Source organism: Salmo salar, chromosome ssa16, assembly GCF_905237065.1.
Source record: "Salmo salar chromosome ssa16, Ssal_v3.1, whole genome shotgun sequence".
Lineage (NCBI taxonomy): Eukaryota > Metazoa > Chordata > Actinopteri > Salmoniformes > Salmonidae > Salmo > Salmo salar.
The window spans coordinates 56,418,992-56,437,954 of NC_059457.1; the positions used below are offsets into that span (position 1 = coordinate 56,418,992).

Consider the following 18,963-nt stretch of genomic DNA (forward strand, 5'->3'; position numbering starts at 1 on the left):
AGGTCATCAGACTGCTGATTATCCTCCCTCTCCTCCCTCTAGGTCATCAGGCTGCTGATTATCCTCCCTCTCCTCCCTCTAGGTCATCAGGCTGCTGATTATCCTCCCTCTAGGTCATCAGGCTGCTGATTATACTCCCTCTCTGACCTCTAGGTCATCAGGCTGCTGATTATCCTCCCTCTCCTTCCTCTAGGTCATCAGGCTGCTGATTATACTCCCTCTCTGACCTCTAGGTTATCAGGCTGCTGATTATCCTCCCTCTCCTCCCTCTAGGTCATCAGGCTGCTGATTATCCTCCCTCTCCTCCCTCTAGGTCATCAGGCTGCTGATTATACTCCCTCTCTGACCTCTAGGTTATCAGGCTGCTGATTATCCTCCCTCTCCTCCCTCTAGGTCATCAGGCTGCTGATTATCCTCCTTCTCCTCCCTCTAGGTCATCAGGCTGCTGATTATCCTCCCTCTCCTCCCTCTAGGTCATCAGGCTGCTGATTATCCTCCCTCTCCTCCCTCTAGGTCATCAGGCTGCTGATTATCCTCCCTCTCCTCCCTCTAGGTCATCAGGCTGCTGATTATCCTCCCTCTAGGTCATCAGGCTGCTGATTATCCTCCCTCTAGGTCATCAGGCTGCTGATTATCCTCCCTCTCCTCCCTCTAGGTCATCAGGCTGCTGATTATCCTCCCTCTCCTCCCTCTAGGTCATCAGGCTTCTGATTATCCTCCCTCTAGGTCATCAGGCTGCTGATTATCCTCCCTCTCCTCCCTCTAGGTCATCAGGCTGCTGATTATCCTCCCTCTAGGTCATCAGGCTGCTGATTATCCTCCCTCTAGGTCATCAGGCTGCTGATTATCCTCCCTCTCCTTCCTCTAGGTCATCAGGCTGCTGATTATCCTCCCTCTCCTCCCTCTAGGTCATCAGGCTGCTGATTATCCTCCCTCTCCTTCCTCTAGGTCATCAGGCTGCTGATTATCCTCCCTCTCCTTCCTCTAGGTCATCAGGCTGCTGATTATCCTCCCTCTCCTCCCTCTAGGTCATCAGGCTGCTGATTATCCTCCCTCTAGGTCATCAGGCTGCTGATTATACTCCCTCTCCTCCCTCTAGGTCATCAGGCTGCTGATTATCCTCCCTCTCCTTCCTCTAGGTCATCAGGCTGTTGATTATCCTCCCTCTCCTCCCTCTAGGTCATCAGGCTGCTGATTTATCCTCCCTCTCGGTCATCAGGCTGCTGATTATCCTCCCTCTCCTCCCTCTAGGTCATCAGGCTGCTGATTATCCTCCCTCTCCTTCCTCTAGGTCATCAGGCTGCTGATTATCCTCCCTCTCCTCCCTCTAGGTCATCAGGTTGCTGATTATCCTCCCTCTCCTCCCTCTAGGTCATCAGGCTTCTGATTATCCTCCCTCTAGGTCATCAGGCTGCTGATTATCCTCCCTCTCCTCCCTCTAGGTCATCAGGCTGCTGATTATCCTCCCTCTCCTCCCTCTAGGTCATCAGGCTGCTGATTATCCTCCCTCTAGGTCATCAGGCTGCTGATTATCCTCCCTCTCCTTCCTCTAGGTCATCAGGCTGCTGATTATCCTCCCTCTCCTCCCTCTAGGTCATCAGGCTGCTGATTATCCTCCCTCTCCTTCCTCTAGGTCATCAGGCTGCTGATTATCCTCCCTCTCCTTCCTCTAGGTCATCAGGCTGCTGATTATCCTCCCTCTCCTCCCTCTAGGTCATCAGGCTGCTGATTATCCTCCCTCTCCTTCCTCTAGGTCATCAGGCTGCTGATTATCCTCCCTCTCCTTCCTCTAGGTCATCAGGCTGCTGATTATCCTCCCTCTCCTCCCTCTAGGTCATCAGGCTGCTGATTATCCTCCCTCTAGGTCATCAGGCTGCTGATTATACTCCCTCTCCTCCCTCTAGGTCATCAGGCTGCTGATTATCCTCCCTCTCCTCCCTCTAGGTCATCAGGTTGCTGATTATCCTCCCTCTCCTCCCTCTAGGTCATCAGGCTGCTGATTATCCTCCCTCTCCTCCCTCTAGGTCATCAGACTGCTGATTATCCTCCCTCTCCTCCCTCTAGGTCATCAGGCTGCTGATTATCCTCCCTCTAGGTCATCAGGCTGCTGATTATCCTCCCTCTCCTCCCTCTAGGTCATCAGGCTGCTGATTATCCTTCCTCTAGGTCATCAGGCTGCTGATTATCCTCCCTCTCCTCCCTCTAGGTCATCAGGCTGCTGATTATCCTCCCTCTCCTTCCTCTAGGTCATCAGGCTGCTGATTATCCTCCCTCTCCACCCGCTAGGTCATCAGTCTGCTGATTATCCTCCCTCTCCTTCCTCTAGGTCATCAGGCTGCTGATTATCCTCCCTCTCCTTCCTCTAGGTCATCAGGCTGCTGATTATCCTCCCTCTCCTCCCTCTAGGTCATCAGGCTGCCGATTATCCTCCCTCTCCACTCGCTAGGTCATCAGGCTGCTGATTATCCTCCCTCTCCTTCCTCTAGGTCATCAGGCTGCTGATTATCCTCCCTCTCCTTCCTCTAGGTCATCAGGCTGCTGATTATACTCCCTCTCTGACCTCTAGGTCATCAGGCTGCTGATTATCCTCCCTCTCCTCCCTCTAGGTCATCAGGCTGCTGATTATTCCCCACACCTGTCACCAGCGCCTCATGACACTCACCTGGACTCCATCACCTCCTTGATTATCTTCCCTATATCTGTCACTCCTCTTGGTTCTTTCCTCAGGTGTTATTGACTCTGTTTTCATGTCGGTGCGTTGTTTGTGTTTATTGTTTTGTTTATTTATTAAAACACTCCCTGTACTTCCTTCCCGACTCTCAGCGCACTCGTTACATTAAGAGATAGATGAGAGGGGTTGTACGGAGCTGAAGGTTGGGACTAATAACAACAAGATAACTAATGTAAAACATACTGTGTCCGTAAAACTGATGTAGGTTCAGAACCTTTTTAAAAGAGCACAGTTTGAAAGATAAGAGAAATATAAATCTAACTGGATGGACATCAGAAATAGATGGGAGAGGTTGAGGGTAGAGGAAGGACATCAGTAATAGATGGAGAGGTTGAGGGTAGAGGAAGGACATCAGTAATAGATGGAGAGGTTGAGGGTAGAGGAAGGACATCAGTAATAGATGGGAGAGGTTGAGGGTAGAGGAAGGACATCAGTAATAGATGGGAGAGGTTGAGGGTAGATGAAGGACATCAGTAATAGATGGTTGAGGGTAGAGGAAGGACATCAGTAATAGATGGGAGAGGTTGAGGGTAGAGGAAGGACATCAGTAATAGATGGTTGAGGGTAGAGGAAGGACATCAGTAATAGATGGGAGAGGTTGAGGGTAGATGAAGGACATCAGTAATAGATGGAGAGGTTGAGGGTAGAGGAAGGACATCAGTAATAGATGGGAGAGGTTGAGGGTAGAGGAAGGACATCAGTAATAGATGGGAGAGGTTGAGGGTAGAGGAAGGACATCAGTAATAGATGGTTGAGGGTAGAGGAAGGACATCAGTAATAGATGGGAGAGGTTGAGGGTAGATGAAGGACATCAGTAATAGATGGTTGAGGGTAGAGGAAGGACATCAGTAATAGATGGGAGAGGTTGAGTGTAGAGGAAGGACATCAGTAATAGATGGAGAGGTTGAGGGTAGAGGAAGGACATCAGTAATAGATGGGAGAGGTTGAGGGTAGAGGAAGGACATCAGTAATAGATGGGAGAGGTTGAGGGTAGAGGAAGGACATCAGTAATAGATGGAGAGGTTGAGGGTAGAGGAAGGACATCAGTAATAGATGGAGAGGTTGAGGGTAGAGGAAGGACATCAGTAATAGATGGGAGAGGTTGAGGGTAGAGGAAGGACATCAGTAATAGATGGGAGAGGTTGAGGGTAGAGGAAGGACATCAGTAATAGATGGAGAGGTTGAGGGTAGAGGAAGGACATCAGTAATAGATGGGAGAGGTTGAGGGTAGAGGAAGGACATCAGTAATAGATGGGAGAGGTTGAGGGTAGAGGAAGGACATCAGTAATAGATGGTTGAGGGTAGAGGAAGGACATCAGTAATAGATGGGAGAGGTTGAGGGTAGAGGAAGGACATCAGTAATAGATGGTTGAGGGTAGAGGAAGGACATCAGTAATAGATGGGAGAGGTTGAGGGTAGATGAAGGACATCAGTAATAGATGGAGAGGTTGAGGGTAGAGGAAGGACATCAGTAATAGATGGGAGAGGTTGAGGGTAGAGGAAGGACATCAGTAATAGATGGGAGAGGTTGAGGGTAGAGGAAGGACATCAGTAATAGATGGTTGAGGGTAGAGGAAGGACATCAGTAATAGATGGGAGAGGTTGAGGGTAGATGAAGGACATCAGTAATAGATGGTTGAGGGTAGAGGAAGGACATCAGTAATAGATGGGAGAGGTTGAGTGTAGAGGAAGGACATCAGTAATAGATGGAGAGGTTGAGGGTAGAGGAAGGACATCAGTAATAGATGGGAGAGGTTGAGGGTAGAGGAAGGACATCAGTAATAGATGGGAGAGGTTGAGGGTAGAGGAAGGACATCAGTAATAGATGGAGAGGTTGAGGGTAGAGGAAGGACATCAGTAATAGATGGAGAGGTTGAGGGTAGAGGAAGGACATCAGTAATAGATGGGAGAGGTTGAGGGTAGAGGAAGGACATCAGTAATAGATGGTTGAGGGTAGAGGAAGGACATCAGTAATAGATGGTTGAGGGTAGAGGAAGGACATCAGTAATAGATGGGAGAGGTTGAGGGTAGAGGAAGGACATCAGTAATAGATGGTTGAGGGTAGAGGAAGGACATCAGTAATAGATGGTTGAGGGTAGAGGAAGGACATCAGTAATAGATGGTTGAGGGTAGAGGAAGGACATCAGTAATAGATGGTTGAGGGTAGAGGAAGGACATCAGTAATAGATGGTTGAGGGTAGAGGAAGGACATCAGTAATAGATGGGAGAGGTTGAGGGTAGAGGAAGGACATCAGTAATAGATGGAGAGGTTGAGGGTAGAGGAAGGACATCAGTAATAGATGGTTGAGGGTAGAGGAAGGACATCAGTAATAGATGGTTGAGGGTAGAGGAAGGACATCAGTAATAGATGGGAGAGGTTGAGGGTAGAGGAAGGACATCAGTAATAGATGGGAGAGGTTGAGGGTAGAGGAAGGACATCAGTAATAGATGGGAGAGGTTGAGGGTAGAGGAAGGACATCAGTAATAGATGGGAGAGGTTGAGGAAGGACATCAGTAATAGATGGGAGAGGTTGAGGAAGGACATCAGTAATAGATGGAGAGGTTGAGGGTAGAGGAAGGACATCAGTAATAGATGGGAGAGGTTGAGGGTAGAGGAAGGACATCAGTAATAGATGGGAGAGGTTGAGGGTAGAGGAAGGACATCAGTAATAGATGGAGAGGTTGAGGGTAGAGGAAGGACATCAGTAATAGATGGAGAGGTTGAGGGTAGAGGAAGGACATCAGTAATAGATGGGAGAGGTTGAGGGTAGAGGAAGGACATCAGTAATAGATGGTTGAGGGTAGAGGAAGGACATCAGTAATAGATGGTTGAGGGTAGAGGAAGGACATCAGTAATAGATGGTTGAGGGTAGAGGAAGGACATCAGTAATAGATGGGAGAGGTTGAGGGTAGAGGAAGGACATCAGTAATAGATGGTTGAGGGTAGAGGAAGGACATCAGTAATAGATGGTTGAGGGTAGAGGAAGGACATCAGTAATAGATGGTTGAGGGTAGAGGAAGGACATCAGTAATAGATGGTTGAGGGTAGAGGAAGGACATCAGTAATAGATGGGAGAGGTTGAGGGTAGAGGAAGGACATCAGTAATAGATGGTTGAGGGTAGAGGAAGGACATCAGTAATAGATGGTTGAGGGTAGAGGAAGGACATCAGTAATAGATGGTTGAGGGTAGAGGAAGGACATCAGTAATAGATGGTTGAGGGTAGAGGAAGGACATCAGTAATAGATGGGAGAGGTTGAGGGTAGAGGAAGGACATCAGTAATAGATGGAGAGGTTGAGGGTAGAGGAAGGACATCAGTAATAGATGGTTGAGGGTAGAGGAAGGACATCAGTAATAGATGGTTGAGGGTAGAGGAAGCTAAATCAGTAATAGATGGGAGAGGTTGAGGGTAGAGGAAGGACATCAGTAATAGATGGGAGAGGTTGAGGGTAGAGGAAGGACATCAGTAATAGATGGGAGAGGTTGAGGGTAGAGGAAGGACATCAGTAATAGATGGGAGAGGTTGAGGAAGGACATCAGTAATAGATGGGAGAGGTTGAGGAAGGACATCAGTAATAGATGGGAGAGGTTGAGGGTAGAGGAAACACATCAGTAATAGATGGAGAGGTTGAGGGTAGAGGAAGGACATCAGTAATAGATGGGAGAGGTTGAGGGTAGAGGAAGGACATCAGTAATAGATGGAGAGGTTGAGGGTAGAGGAAGGACATCAGTAATAGATGGAGAGGTTGGGGGTAGAGGAAGGACATCAGTAATAGATGGGAGAGGTTGAGGGTAGAGGAAGGACATCAGTAATAGATGGTTGAGGGTAGAGGAAGGACATCAGTAATAGATGGTTGAGGGTAGAGGAAGGACATCAGTAATAGATGGTTGAGGGTAGAGGAAGGACATCAGTAATAGATGGGAGAGGTTGAGGGTAGAGGAAGGACATCAGTAATAGATGGAGAGGTTGAGGGTAGAGGAAGGACATCAGTAATGGAGAGGTTGAGGGTAGAGGAAGGACATCAGTAATAGATGGTTGAGGGTAGAGGAAGGACATCAGTAATAGATGGTTGAGGGTAGAGGAAGGACATCAGTAATAGATGGGAGAGGTTGAGGGTAGAGGAAGGACATCAGTAATAGATGGGAGAGGTTGAGGGTAGAGGAAGGACATCAGTAATAGATGGAGAGGTTGAGGGTAGATGAAGGACATCAGTAATAGATGGTTGAGGGTAGAGGAAGGACATCAGTAATAGATGGGAGAGGTTGAGGGTAGAGGAAGGACATCAGTAATAGATGGGAGAGGTTGAGGGTAGAGGAAGGACATCAGTAATAGATGGGAGAGGTTGAGGGTAGAGGAAGGACATCAGTAATAGATGGGAGAGGTTGAGGGTAGATGAAGGACATCAGTAATAGATGGTTGAGGGTAGAGGAAGGACATCAGTAATAGATGGGAGAGGATGAGGGTAGAGGAAGGACATCAGTAACAGATGGGAGAGGTTGAGCGTAGAGGAAGGACATCAGTAATAGATGGTTGAGGGTAGAGGAAGGACATCAGTAATAGATGGTTGAGGGTAGAGGAAGGACATCAGTAATAGATGGGAGAGGTGGAGGGTAGAGGAAGGACATCAGTAATAGATGGGAGAGGTTGAGGGTAGAGGAAGGACATCAGTAATAGATGGTTGAGGGTAGAAAAAGGACATCAGTAATAGATGGTTGAGGGTAGAGGAAGGACATCAGTAATAGATGGGAGAGGTGGAGGGCAGAGGAAGGACAAGAGTAAAAACAAACAAAGTAGAACTATAGTAAAATAGACTGTGTTCATAAAATGTATATAGTATAAGCTGGACGTAGAGGCCTAAGCGTTGTTGTTCACTAGTTTGCTAGAAGGGGTTGGAGGGTAATAAAGGAAATACATTTTGAAAGTATATGTACTTCTCTGTGTGTGTGGGTGGGTAGGTAGGTAGGTAGGTAGGTAGGTATTCTTAAAATAAAGTGGTGATCCTAACTAACCTAAAACAGGAAATGTTTACTAGGATTAAATGTAAACTTCTGACCCACTGGGAATGTGATGAAAGAAATAAAAGCTGAAATAAATAATTCTCTCTACTATTATTCTGACATTTCACATTCTTAAAATAAAGTGGTGATCCTAACTGACCTAAAACAGGGAATTTTTAGGATTTAAATGTCAGGAATTGTGAAAAACTGAGTTTAAATGTATTTGGCTAAGGTTTATGTAAACTTTCCCGACTTCAACTGTGTAGATATACACTGCTCAAAAAAATAAAGGGAACACTTAAACAACACAATGTAACTCCAAGTCAATCACACTTCTGTGAAATCAAACTGTCCACTTAGGAAGCAACACTGATTGACAATAAATTTCACATGCTGTTGTGCAAATGGAATAGACAACAGGTGGAAATTAGAGGAAATTAGCAAGACACCCCCAATAAAGGAGTGGTTCTGCAGGTGGGGACCACAGACCACTTCTCAGTTCCTATGCTTCCTGGCTGATGTTTTGGTCACTTTTGAATGCTGGCGGTGCTTTCACTCTAGTGGTAGCATGAGACGGAGTCTACAACCCACACAAGTGGCTCAGGTAGTGCAGCTCATCCAGGATGGCACATCAATGCGAGCTATGGCAAGAAGGTTTGCTGTGTCTGTCAGCGTAGTGTCCAGAGCATGGAGGCGCTACCAGGAGACAGGCCAGTACATCAGGAGACGTGGAGGAGGCCGTAGGAGGGCAACAACCCAGCAGCAGGACCGCTACCTCCGCCTTTGTGCAAGGAGGAACAGGAGAAGCACTGCCAGAGCCCTGCAAAATGACCTCCAGCAGGCCACAAATGTGCATGTGTCTGCTCAAACGGTCAGAAACAGACTCCATGAGGGTGGTATGAGGGCCCGACGTCCACAGGTGGGGGTTGTGCTTACAGCCCAACACCGTGCAGGACGTTTGGCATTTGCCAGAGAACACCAAGATTGGCAAATTCGCCACTGGCGCCCTGTGCTCTTCACAGATGAAAGCAGGTTCACACTGAGCATGTGACAGACGTGACAGAGTCTGGAGACGCCGTGGAGAACGTTCTGCTGCCTGCAACATCCTCCAGCATGACCGGTTTGGCGGTGGGTCAGTCATGGTGTGGGGTGGCATTTCTTTGGGGGGCCGCACAGCCCTCCGTGCTCGCCAGAGGTAGCCTGACTGCCATTAGGTACCGAGATGAGATCCTCAGACCCCTTGTGAGACCATACGCTGGTGCGGTTGGCCCTGGGTTCCTCCTAATGCAAGACAATGCTAGACCTCATGTGGCTGGAGTGTGTCAGCAGTTCCTGCAAGAGGAAGGCATTGATGCTATGGACTGGCCCGCCCATTCCCCAGACCTGAATCCAATTGAGCACATCTGGGACATCATGTCTCGCTCCATCCACCAACGCCACGTTGCACCACAGACTGTCCAGGAGTTGGCGGATGCTTTAGTCCAGGTCTGGGAGGAGATCCCTCAGGAGACCATCCGCCACCTCATCAGGAGCATGCCCAGGTGTTGTAGAGAGGTCATACAGGCACGTGGAGGCCACACACACTACTGAGCCTCATTTTGACTTGTTTTAAGGACATTACATCAAAGTTGGATCAGCCTGTAGTGTGGTTTTCCACTTTAATTTTGAGTGTGACTCCAAATCCAGACCTCCATGGGTTGATAAATTGGATTTCCATTGATTATTTTTGTGTGATTTTGTTGTCAGCACATTCAACTATGTAAAGAAAAAAGTATTTAATAAGATTTCTTTCATTCAGATCTACGATGTGTTGTTTAAGTGTTCCCTTTATTTTTTTGAGCAGTATATAAAAATTCCCTGTCTTAGGTCAGTTAGGATCACTACTTTATTTTAAGAATGTGAAATGTCAGAATAATAGTAAAGAGAATTATTTATTTCAGCTTTTATTTCTTTCATCACATTCCCAGTGGGTCAGACGTTTACATACACTCAATTAGTATTTGGTAGCATTGCCTTAAAATTGTTTAACTTGGGTCAAATGTTTCGGGTAGCCTTCCACAAGCTTCCCACAATAAGTTGGGTGAATTTTGGCCCATTCCTCCTGACAGAGCTGGTGTAACTGAGTCAGGTTTGTAGGCTTCCTTTCTCACACACGCTTTTTCAGTTCTGCCCACACATTTTCTATGGGATTGACATCAGGGCTTTGTGATGGCCACTCCAATACCTTGACTTTGTTGTCCTTAAAGCCATTTTGCCACAACTTTGGAAGTATGCTTGGGGTCATTGTCCATTTGGAAGACCCATTTGCGACCAAGCTTTAATTTCCTGACTGATGTCTTGAGATGTTGCTTCAATATATCAACATAATTTTCCTGCCTTATGATGCCATCTATTTTGTGAAGTGCACCAGTCCCTCCTGCAGCAAAGCATCCCCACAGCATGATGCTGTCACCCCCATTCTTCACGGTTGGGATGGTGTTCTTCGGCTTGCAAGCCTCCCCCTTTTTCCTCCAAACATAACGATGGTCATTATGGCCAAACAGTTCTATTTTTGTTTCATCAGACCAGAGGACATTTCTCCAAAAAGTACTTTCTTTGTCCCCATGTGCAGTTGCAAACCGTAGTTTGGCTTTTTTATGGCAGTTTTGGAGCAGTGGCTTCTTCCTTGCTGAGCAGCCTTTCAGGTTATGTCGATATAGGACTAATTTTACTGTGGATGTAGATACTTTTGTACCTGTTTCCTCCAGCATCTTTGCAAGGTCCTTTGCTGTTGTTCTGTGATTGATTTGCACTTTTCACACCAAAGTACGTTCATCTCTAGGAGACAGAACGCATCTCCTTCCTGAGCGGTATGACGACTGCGTGGTCCCATGGTGTTTATACTGGCATACTATTGTTTGTACAGATGAACGTGGTACCTTCAGGTGTTTGGAAATTACTCCCAAGGATGAACCAGACTTGTGGGGGTCTTTTTTCTGAAGTCTTGGCTGATTTCTTTTGATTTTCCCATGATGTCAAGCACTGATTTTGAAGGCAGGCCTTGAAATACATCCACAGGTACACCTCCAATTGACTCAAATGATGTCAATTAGCCTATCAGAAGCTTCTAAAGCCATGACATAATTTTCTGGAATTTTCCCACCTGTTTAAAGGCACAGTCAACTTATTGTATGTAAACTTCTGACCCACTGGAATTGTGATACAATGAATTATAAGTGAAATAATCTGTCTGTAAACAATTGTTGAAAAATTACTTGTGTCATGCACAAAGTAGATGTCCTAACCGACTTAGCAAAACTATAGTTTGTTAACAAGAAATTTGTGGAGTGGTTGAAAAATGGGTTTTAATGACTCCAACCTAAGTGTATGTAAACTTCCTACTTCAACTCTATATACAAGGTCAAAGGTCAAAAGATCAAAACTATGAAATAACACATATGTGTTAGGCAAAGGGTGGCTATTTGAAGAATCGCAAATATAAAATGTATTTTGATTTGTTTAACACTTTTTTGGTTACTACATGATTCCATATGTGTTATTTCATAGTTTTGAGGTCTTCACTATTATTCTACAATGTAGAAAATAGTTTAAAAAATAAAGGAAAAACCCTTGAATGAGTAGGTGTTCTAAAACTTTTGATGGTAATGTGTGTATATATATATATATATGCATGCAGAAAAACATATGGGGGATTGACATTGACGGAAGCTACAATCTGTCTGCAATATTTAAGCTGATCTGCCCCCTATAAAAATATATATATATATATATAAGGTAGAAGCTGCTAAAGAGCAGGGGGCAGATCAGCTTAAATATTGCAGACAGATTGTAGCTTCCGTCAATGTCAATCCCCCATATGTTTTTCTGCATGCATATATATATACATACATACACACACTACCATCAAAAGATTTAGAACATAAATATAAATAAATAAAATAAGACTCCAGTCACCCAAGTCATAGACTCTTCTCTCTGCTACCGCACAGCAAGCGGTACCGGAGCGCCAAGTCTAGGACCCAAAAGGCTCTTTAGCAGCTTCTACCTCCAAGCCGTAAGACTGATGAACAATTAATGAAATGGCCACCCGGACTATTTACATTGGTTTAGTTTTTACACTGTTGCTACTCACTGTTTATTATCTATGCATAGTCACTTTACAAATTACCTCGACCCACGCACACTGACTCGGTACAGGTACCCGTACCCCTGTATATAGCCTCGTTATTGGTATGTAATTTCCTTGTAACTTTTTATTTATTTAAAAAAAAAGATATACTTTAGTTTATTTACTATATATTTTCTTAACTCTATTTCTTGAACTGCATTGTTGGTTAAGGGCTTGTAAAGCATTTCACTGTAAGGTCTACTACACCTGTTGTATTCAGCATTTCACTGTGAGGTCTACTACACCTGTTGTATTCAGCATTTCACTGTAAGGTGACTACACCTGTTGTATTCAGCATTTCACTGGAAGGTCTACTACACCTGTTGTATTCAGCATTTCACTGTGAGGTCTACTACACCTGTTGTATTCAGCATTTCACTGTGAGGTCTACTACACCTGTTGTATTCAGCATTTCACTGTAAGGTCTACTACACCTGTTGTATTCAGCATTTCACTGTAAGGTCTACCTACACCTGTTGTATTCAGCATTTCACTGTGAGGTCTACTACACCTGTTGTATTCAGCATTTCACTGTGAGGTCTACTACACCTGTTGTATTCAGCATTTCACTGTGAGGTCTACTACACCTGTTGTATTCAGCATTTCACTGTAAGGTCTACTACACCTGTTGTATTCAGCATTTCACTGTAAGGTCTACTACACCTGTTGTATTCAGCATTTCACTGTGAGGTCTACTACACCTGTTGTATTCAGCATTTCACTGTGAGGTCTACTACACCTGTTGTATTCAGCATTTCACTGTGAGGTCTACTACACCTGTTGTATTCAGCATTTCACTGTGAGGTCTACTACACCTGTTGTATTCAGCATTTCACTGTGAGGTCTACTACACCTGTTGTATTCAGCATTTCACTGTGAGGTCTACTACACCTGTTGTATTCAGCATTTCACTGTGAGGTCTACTACACCTGTTGTATTCAGCATTTCACTGTGAGGTCTACTACACCTGTTGTATTCAGCATTTCACTGTGAGGTCTACTACACCTGTTGTATTCAGCATTTCACTGTGAGGTCTACTACACCTGTTGTATTCAGCATTTCACTGTGAGGTCTACCTACACCTGTTGTATTCAGCATTTCACTGTGAGGTCTACTACACCTGTTGTATTCAGCATTTCACTGTGAGGTCTACCTACACCTGTTGTATTCAGCATTTCACTGTGAGGTCTACCTACACCTGTTGTATTCAGCATTTCACTGTGAGGTCTACTACACCTGTTGTATTCAGCATTTCACTGAGGTCTACTACACTTGTTGTATTCGGCGCATGTGATAAATAACATTTCATTTGAAACGCTACCACCTGCTGGTATGTTGACAGTATTGCACGAGTGTGAATATATTTACAATCAAGTGGCAACGTCATTGCATTGGAGAAAAATAATTTATCCTTCTTTTAGTAACTGCATAGAAGATATACAAAGTATATTTAATTAGCCTAATTATCCTACTCGGTTGATGAATTTATGACATAATGAGAAAAATAAAATAAATAGATTAAAATAAGATTTTATTAAATGAAAAATGTTAGCGCGCGTCACAAATGTTTCTTCCACAATCATGACGTGTTTATAATCGACCAAACGGGTATCGTCGTGACATCATCAACCTGAGACGAGGAAGCAGCGCTGAAAACTGAAAAAAGATGGTGATAATCTTTGCTATATATTTTTTAATCGTTTTCATGTCGTTTACAATGTTACAAAGTGTGTTGGTAGTTATCAGCAAGTCGCAGAGTTAAAACTGCATTTATATATTTGTCAAACATATCCGACCGGTTTCAGGCCAGTGAGCGTTAGCATGTCTGAAGAATGAGCATGTCGTTGATTTTGCGTTTTATCATCTAGCAAACGTTTGAGCTTAGCTAGCTAGCTAACTATGTAGTTACTATAAATAATTGTTGCATTAAAAAAATCATGAAGTTACGGCCCTGGTCTCCTAGTTAGCGCAAAGGAATGCTAGACTACTAAACGTTAGCGGTGTAGCAGTGATTCATAACGTTGTAACTAGTTAAGGTTAAATGTTTATTCTGTGTTGCAGCTTTTCTACTCCTTTTTCAAGTCCCTGGTGGGGAAGGACGTGGTGGTGGAGCTCAAAAATGACTTGAGGTTTGTATTATCTAGTTACAGTATTCACATAAGACGTCGTTGTTTTAATAATAACGCGTTTCACTTTTTTTATAGCGGTTTTTCGTTTGACAAAATCTAAAAAAAATCGCTTGATTAAAAATAAACACGTAGTACTTTTAAAAAAAATGTAAAATATAGGCTACAACAGTAGTTAGGTGAAGTGTGAGTGGTTCTTGAAGCCTCCAGCAGATGGACAGCCGCGGTGGCCGAGAGAGAATCTGGAAACTCAGTGAGATGTTTTAACACCGTTTTAAAACTATGGCGCCCGACATGGTTCAATGTACCAATAAATCAGTACGATCTACTTCGCCTTTTTTCCCCCTAATTGTCGTTCATGTATACTGTGGTAATGAAGATAAATAAATAATAACTGACTGCAATGTATAATACGGCGAACTTAGCAAACGAGGAAATGTGTTGTAAGTGCATTCATTGAGGTATAAAATAACTGGGGTGTATTCATAAAGGAAACCGTTGAAGAATCAAACGAAAGAAAACAGAGTTTCTATTTTTTTTTTAGGTCCCTCCCCTTTTTTTGTTCAGTTTGCTTCTGTTTAAGAAACGTTTTGCAGCATAATTGGAGTAATTTTCAAATAGAGATTCATGGACCATCTATAGAGCCCCATAGTGGTGTTATAATACCCATAAGATCAGCTTCCGTTACAATTGTTTGAATAATTCAATGGATGTTCTGTGCACAAAAGTGTCTTATCAATTTTCGAATCAGTCTTTTCAATCAGGCAATCAATGGAAATGGTCTTTCTGAGCTTGATGTCAGTTAAACTGCAGTACAGAAAGCAAGAATGTTGGAGCAATTGACTGCTTTCAGACCTGAACCCCTGGCGCCTTGAAGTGGTTTCCTCTAGTTGCCACAGTCAAAATTGGCAATGCAAAATGTTATTTTTGGTCTTAATTTAAGTTTAGCTGTATTTTTTTTTAGGTTTAATGTCACATTTTAAGAAGAGAAATTGTATAAATAGGTGGGGGTTTATGACTGTTACTGTGGCAACGAGTGAAGACTCCTTGAAGTGCATGTTGGGGCTTCTGCTATTCTTTCTGTTCCTCTGGAAATAGCTGGTCTAACACAACAACAACACTGAGACCCGCTTGAACACTTGCTTACTGCTGCACCACGGGGTCGGACAGGCCGTTTGCTTAAATTAACATCATGCCTGCTCTTGCAGTGTCAGACCCTGTTGTGCAAGGTGTGGGATCTGCTGGCTAACTTATCCACTTTCCTTCATCTGAGGGTTGTTTTTGTAAAGGAGTATAACAGTCTTTGGGTGTAAACTAGTTTTGTCTGCGAAGGCAGACAACACTCTATACAATTTTCATGGAAATTCATTTCGTGAGAAGCATACAAAATACACAATCAATCAATAATACATGCAATTAAAATAAAAACGACGAAGTGAGTGTACATATATTCTCGTAGTCCCGGTGACATACTGTCAGCCCACGTCACACGGCTTTGGGAGAACGTGTTCTCCTACGTAGAAAAATATGGACTCGGGCAAAGACATTTAGGGGCACAGTGAAAGGTATTAAAGCTAGAATTTTTCTAGGAGCTCCTAAATGAAACTTCCAGGTCGCACAGTAACAATACTTAGGCGCATATGCGAGTCCAACTGTAGAACCCTGTGTTATGTCCTTGGTCTGCCCTGCTTCTGTTTATTATTGAACAGTGGGACCTTGCAGCTCACCGTTTTTTGACCTAGGTTGTGGATGGGATGTCCTTGTCTCTTACCTGTCTGTCATGGAGTCCCTGAAACACCCCCTGCACTAAAAACCTCACAATTGAAAGCTTAAGATGACAGATGTTGATTTTGCAAGTTACACATCTTTTGTCTATTTTCAGCATCTGTGGAACACTTCACTCTGTTGATCAGGTAAGAATAGAAGATGAACCCAAACCACATATTCATCCCTGTTTTAAACGGGCTCCTACGTTTTTGTGCTCACTGTAGTTCTTCCTCCTGCAGTACCTGAACATTAAACTGACAGACATCAGTGTTACAGATCCAGAGAAGTATCCACATATGGTGAGTTGTCCTGTCCATACATTGGACAATATAGGGCTGGTTTCCCAGACATACTGTATTTACCCTATTTACAGTGCATTCGGTAAGTATTCAGACCCCTTTTACCTTTTCCTCGTTTTGTTACGTTACAGCCTTATTCTAAAACGGATGAAATTGTTTTGTTTTTCCCTCATCAATCTACACACAATACCCCATAATGACAAAGCAAAGACTGCTTTTTATTTTTGTATTTATTTTTTGGCAAATGTATTCAAAATTAAAACAGATCACATTTAAATAAGTATTCAGACCCTTTACTCAGTACTTTGTTGAAGCACCTTTGGCAGCGATTACAGCCTTGTATTTTCTTGGGTATGGCGCTGCAAGCTTGGCACACCTGTATTTGGGGAGTTTCTCCCATTCTTCTCTACAGATCCTCTCAAGCTCTGTCAGGTTGGATGGGGAGCGTCGCTGCACAGCTATTTTCAGGTCTCTACAGAGATGTTCGATCGGGTTCAAGTCCAGGCTCTGGCTGGGCCACTCAAGGACATTCAAAGACTTGTCCTGATGCCACTCCTGCGTTGTCTTGGCTGTGTGCTTAGGGTCGTTGTCCTGTTGGAAGGTGAACCTTCGCCCCAGTCTGAGGTCCTGAGTGCTCTGGAGCAAGTTTTCATTAAGGATCTCTCTGTACTTTGCTCTGTTCATCTTTCCCTCGATCCTGACTAGTCCCCAAGTCCCTGCCACTGAAAAACATCACCACAGCATGATGCTGCCACCACCATGCTTCACCGTAGGGATGGTGCCAGGTTTCCTCCAGACGTGACGCTTGGCATTCAGGCCAAGGTGTTCAATCTTGGTTTCATCAGACCAGGGAATCTTGTTCCTCATGGTCTGAGGTGCATTTTGTCTGGCCACTGTACCATAAAGACCTGATTGGTGGAGTGCTGCAGAGATTGTTGTCCTTCTGGAAGGTTCTCCCATCTCCAGAGAAGAACTCTGAAGCTCTGTCAGAGTGACCCCTAGGTTCTTGGTGACCTCCCTGACCCAGGCCCTTCTCCCCAGATTGCTCAGTCTTAGGGGTTCCAAACTTCTTCCATTTAAGAATGATGGAGGCCACTGTGTATTTGGGGATCTTCAATGCTGCAGAAATGTTTTGGTACCATTCCCCGGATTTGTGCCTTGACACAATCCTGTCTCGGTGCTCTACGGACAATTTCTTCTACCTCATGGCTTGGACATGCACTGTGTAAATAAGGTATTTCTGTTTTGTTTTTTTAATATATAAATTTGCAAACATTTCTCAACCTATTTTCACATTGTCATTATGGGGTGTTGTGTGTAGATTGAGGAACATTTTTGGTTGAATCAATTTTCAAATAAAACTGTAACAAAATGAAGGGGTCAGAATACTTTCAGAATGTACTGTATAGTCCAGGACTAGGCTTAAATCTGTGTCTAGGAAACCAGCCCTTTCTAAACTAAAGCTCTGCTTCTGACGTTGACTAAATGCACTGTAATACGACAACAACAGTTCCTTCCTTCGCAAACACCCTCTCAAGATCTTCAGAACAGATGCTGTGAAATAAATCAATAACGGATTATTGACTGTTCTCTAAAGTGATCAAATCAGCCTGTTTTTCTAACGCTACCCGTTTATCTTCTGTCACCAGTTATCAGTGAAGATCAGTGAAGTTCTGTAATCAGTGGAGATCTGTTCTGTAATCAGTGAAGTTCTGTTCTGTTGTCTTCTGTCACCAGTTATCAGTGAAGAACTGTTTCATCCGAGGCTCTGTGGTGCGGTACGTCCAACTACCTGCAGATGAGGTCGACACTCAGCTGTTACAGGACGCTGCGCGCAAGGAGGCGCTGCAACAGAAGCAGTGACGCTTTAACACAGACATCATGGAGGCTGGGAGGGAGGGAGGCTGGGAGGGAGGGATTTGGAAGATGTTTTAGTTTGGTGTAAACAATCATTCGGGTATCAAAATTTAATTGAATCTGTTTTACACAGAAGCCCCTGAAATGTATTCGTTGTCTAGCCTATTTTGCCACATTGGTATTGCAGTGCTTGAGTGTCACCTCAAAAACCAACTAAGGTCTCCCAGCACTTGATACCCTACTGTTTTGTTCACATTTGGACGAGCTTCCAACACTTCCCTTTTCTCTATTCTATACAGCACCACTATTTGTTGATGTCAGAAATGACCCGTTTCTGCCTGTTTTGATTTTATTTTTATCGGTGTCCTTGAGAAGCAGTGTCCAGAATGAATATATTCTCCTTCTGAAGACTATTCTTCTGCTCAGATTGAGAATATTCTCAGCTTTTTTTTTTCTTCTAAAACCAGTTTTGAGTTTGTGTGACTCATGTTATTTACATCACCTTTTTGATGTGTAGATAAACCTTGTTTAAATCCTGTTCTTGTTGTCCACTTGTTTGAATACAATACGGCTAGGCTATATCATGCCAGAGGGATGGTCACTAGCATTTGTATTTATTATGGATCCCCATTAGTTCCTGTCAAGGCAGCAGCTACTCTTCCTGGGGGTTTATTATGGATCCCCATTAGTTCCTGTCAAGGCAGCGGCTACTCTTCCTGGGGTTTATTATGGATCCCCATTAGTTCCTGTCAAGGCAGCGGCTACTCTTCCTGGGGTTTATTATGGATCCCCATTAGTTCCTGCCAAGGCAACAGTTACTCTTCCTGGGGTTTATTATGGATCCCCATTAGTTCCTGCCAAGGCAGCAGCTACTCTTCCTGGGGTTTATTATGGATCCCCATTAGTTCCTGCCAAGGCAGCAGCTATTCTTCCTGGGGTCCAGCAACATTAAGGAAGTTATATACAGTTGAAGCCAGACATTTACATACACTTAGGTTGGAGTCATTAAAACTAGTT

General features: G+C 44.0%; 1 protein-coding gene across 1 annotated transcript; it reads left to right on the forward strand.

Moving 5' to 3' along the window:
* Nucleotides 1-13,958: 13,958 nt before the first annotated feature.
* On the forward strand, nt 13,959-18,484 carry smx5 (the record flags this gene model as incomplete). The annotated part of the gene is given in 4 exon segments (NM_001146598.1): nt 13,959-14,026; nt 15,906-15,936; nt 16,030-16,089; nt 17,827-18,484. Coding segments are annotated over 4 exon segments (285 nt in total), but the record flags the coding sequence as incomplete, so codon positions are not given.
* Between the last annotated feature and the right edge of the window lie 479 nt (nt 18,485-18,963).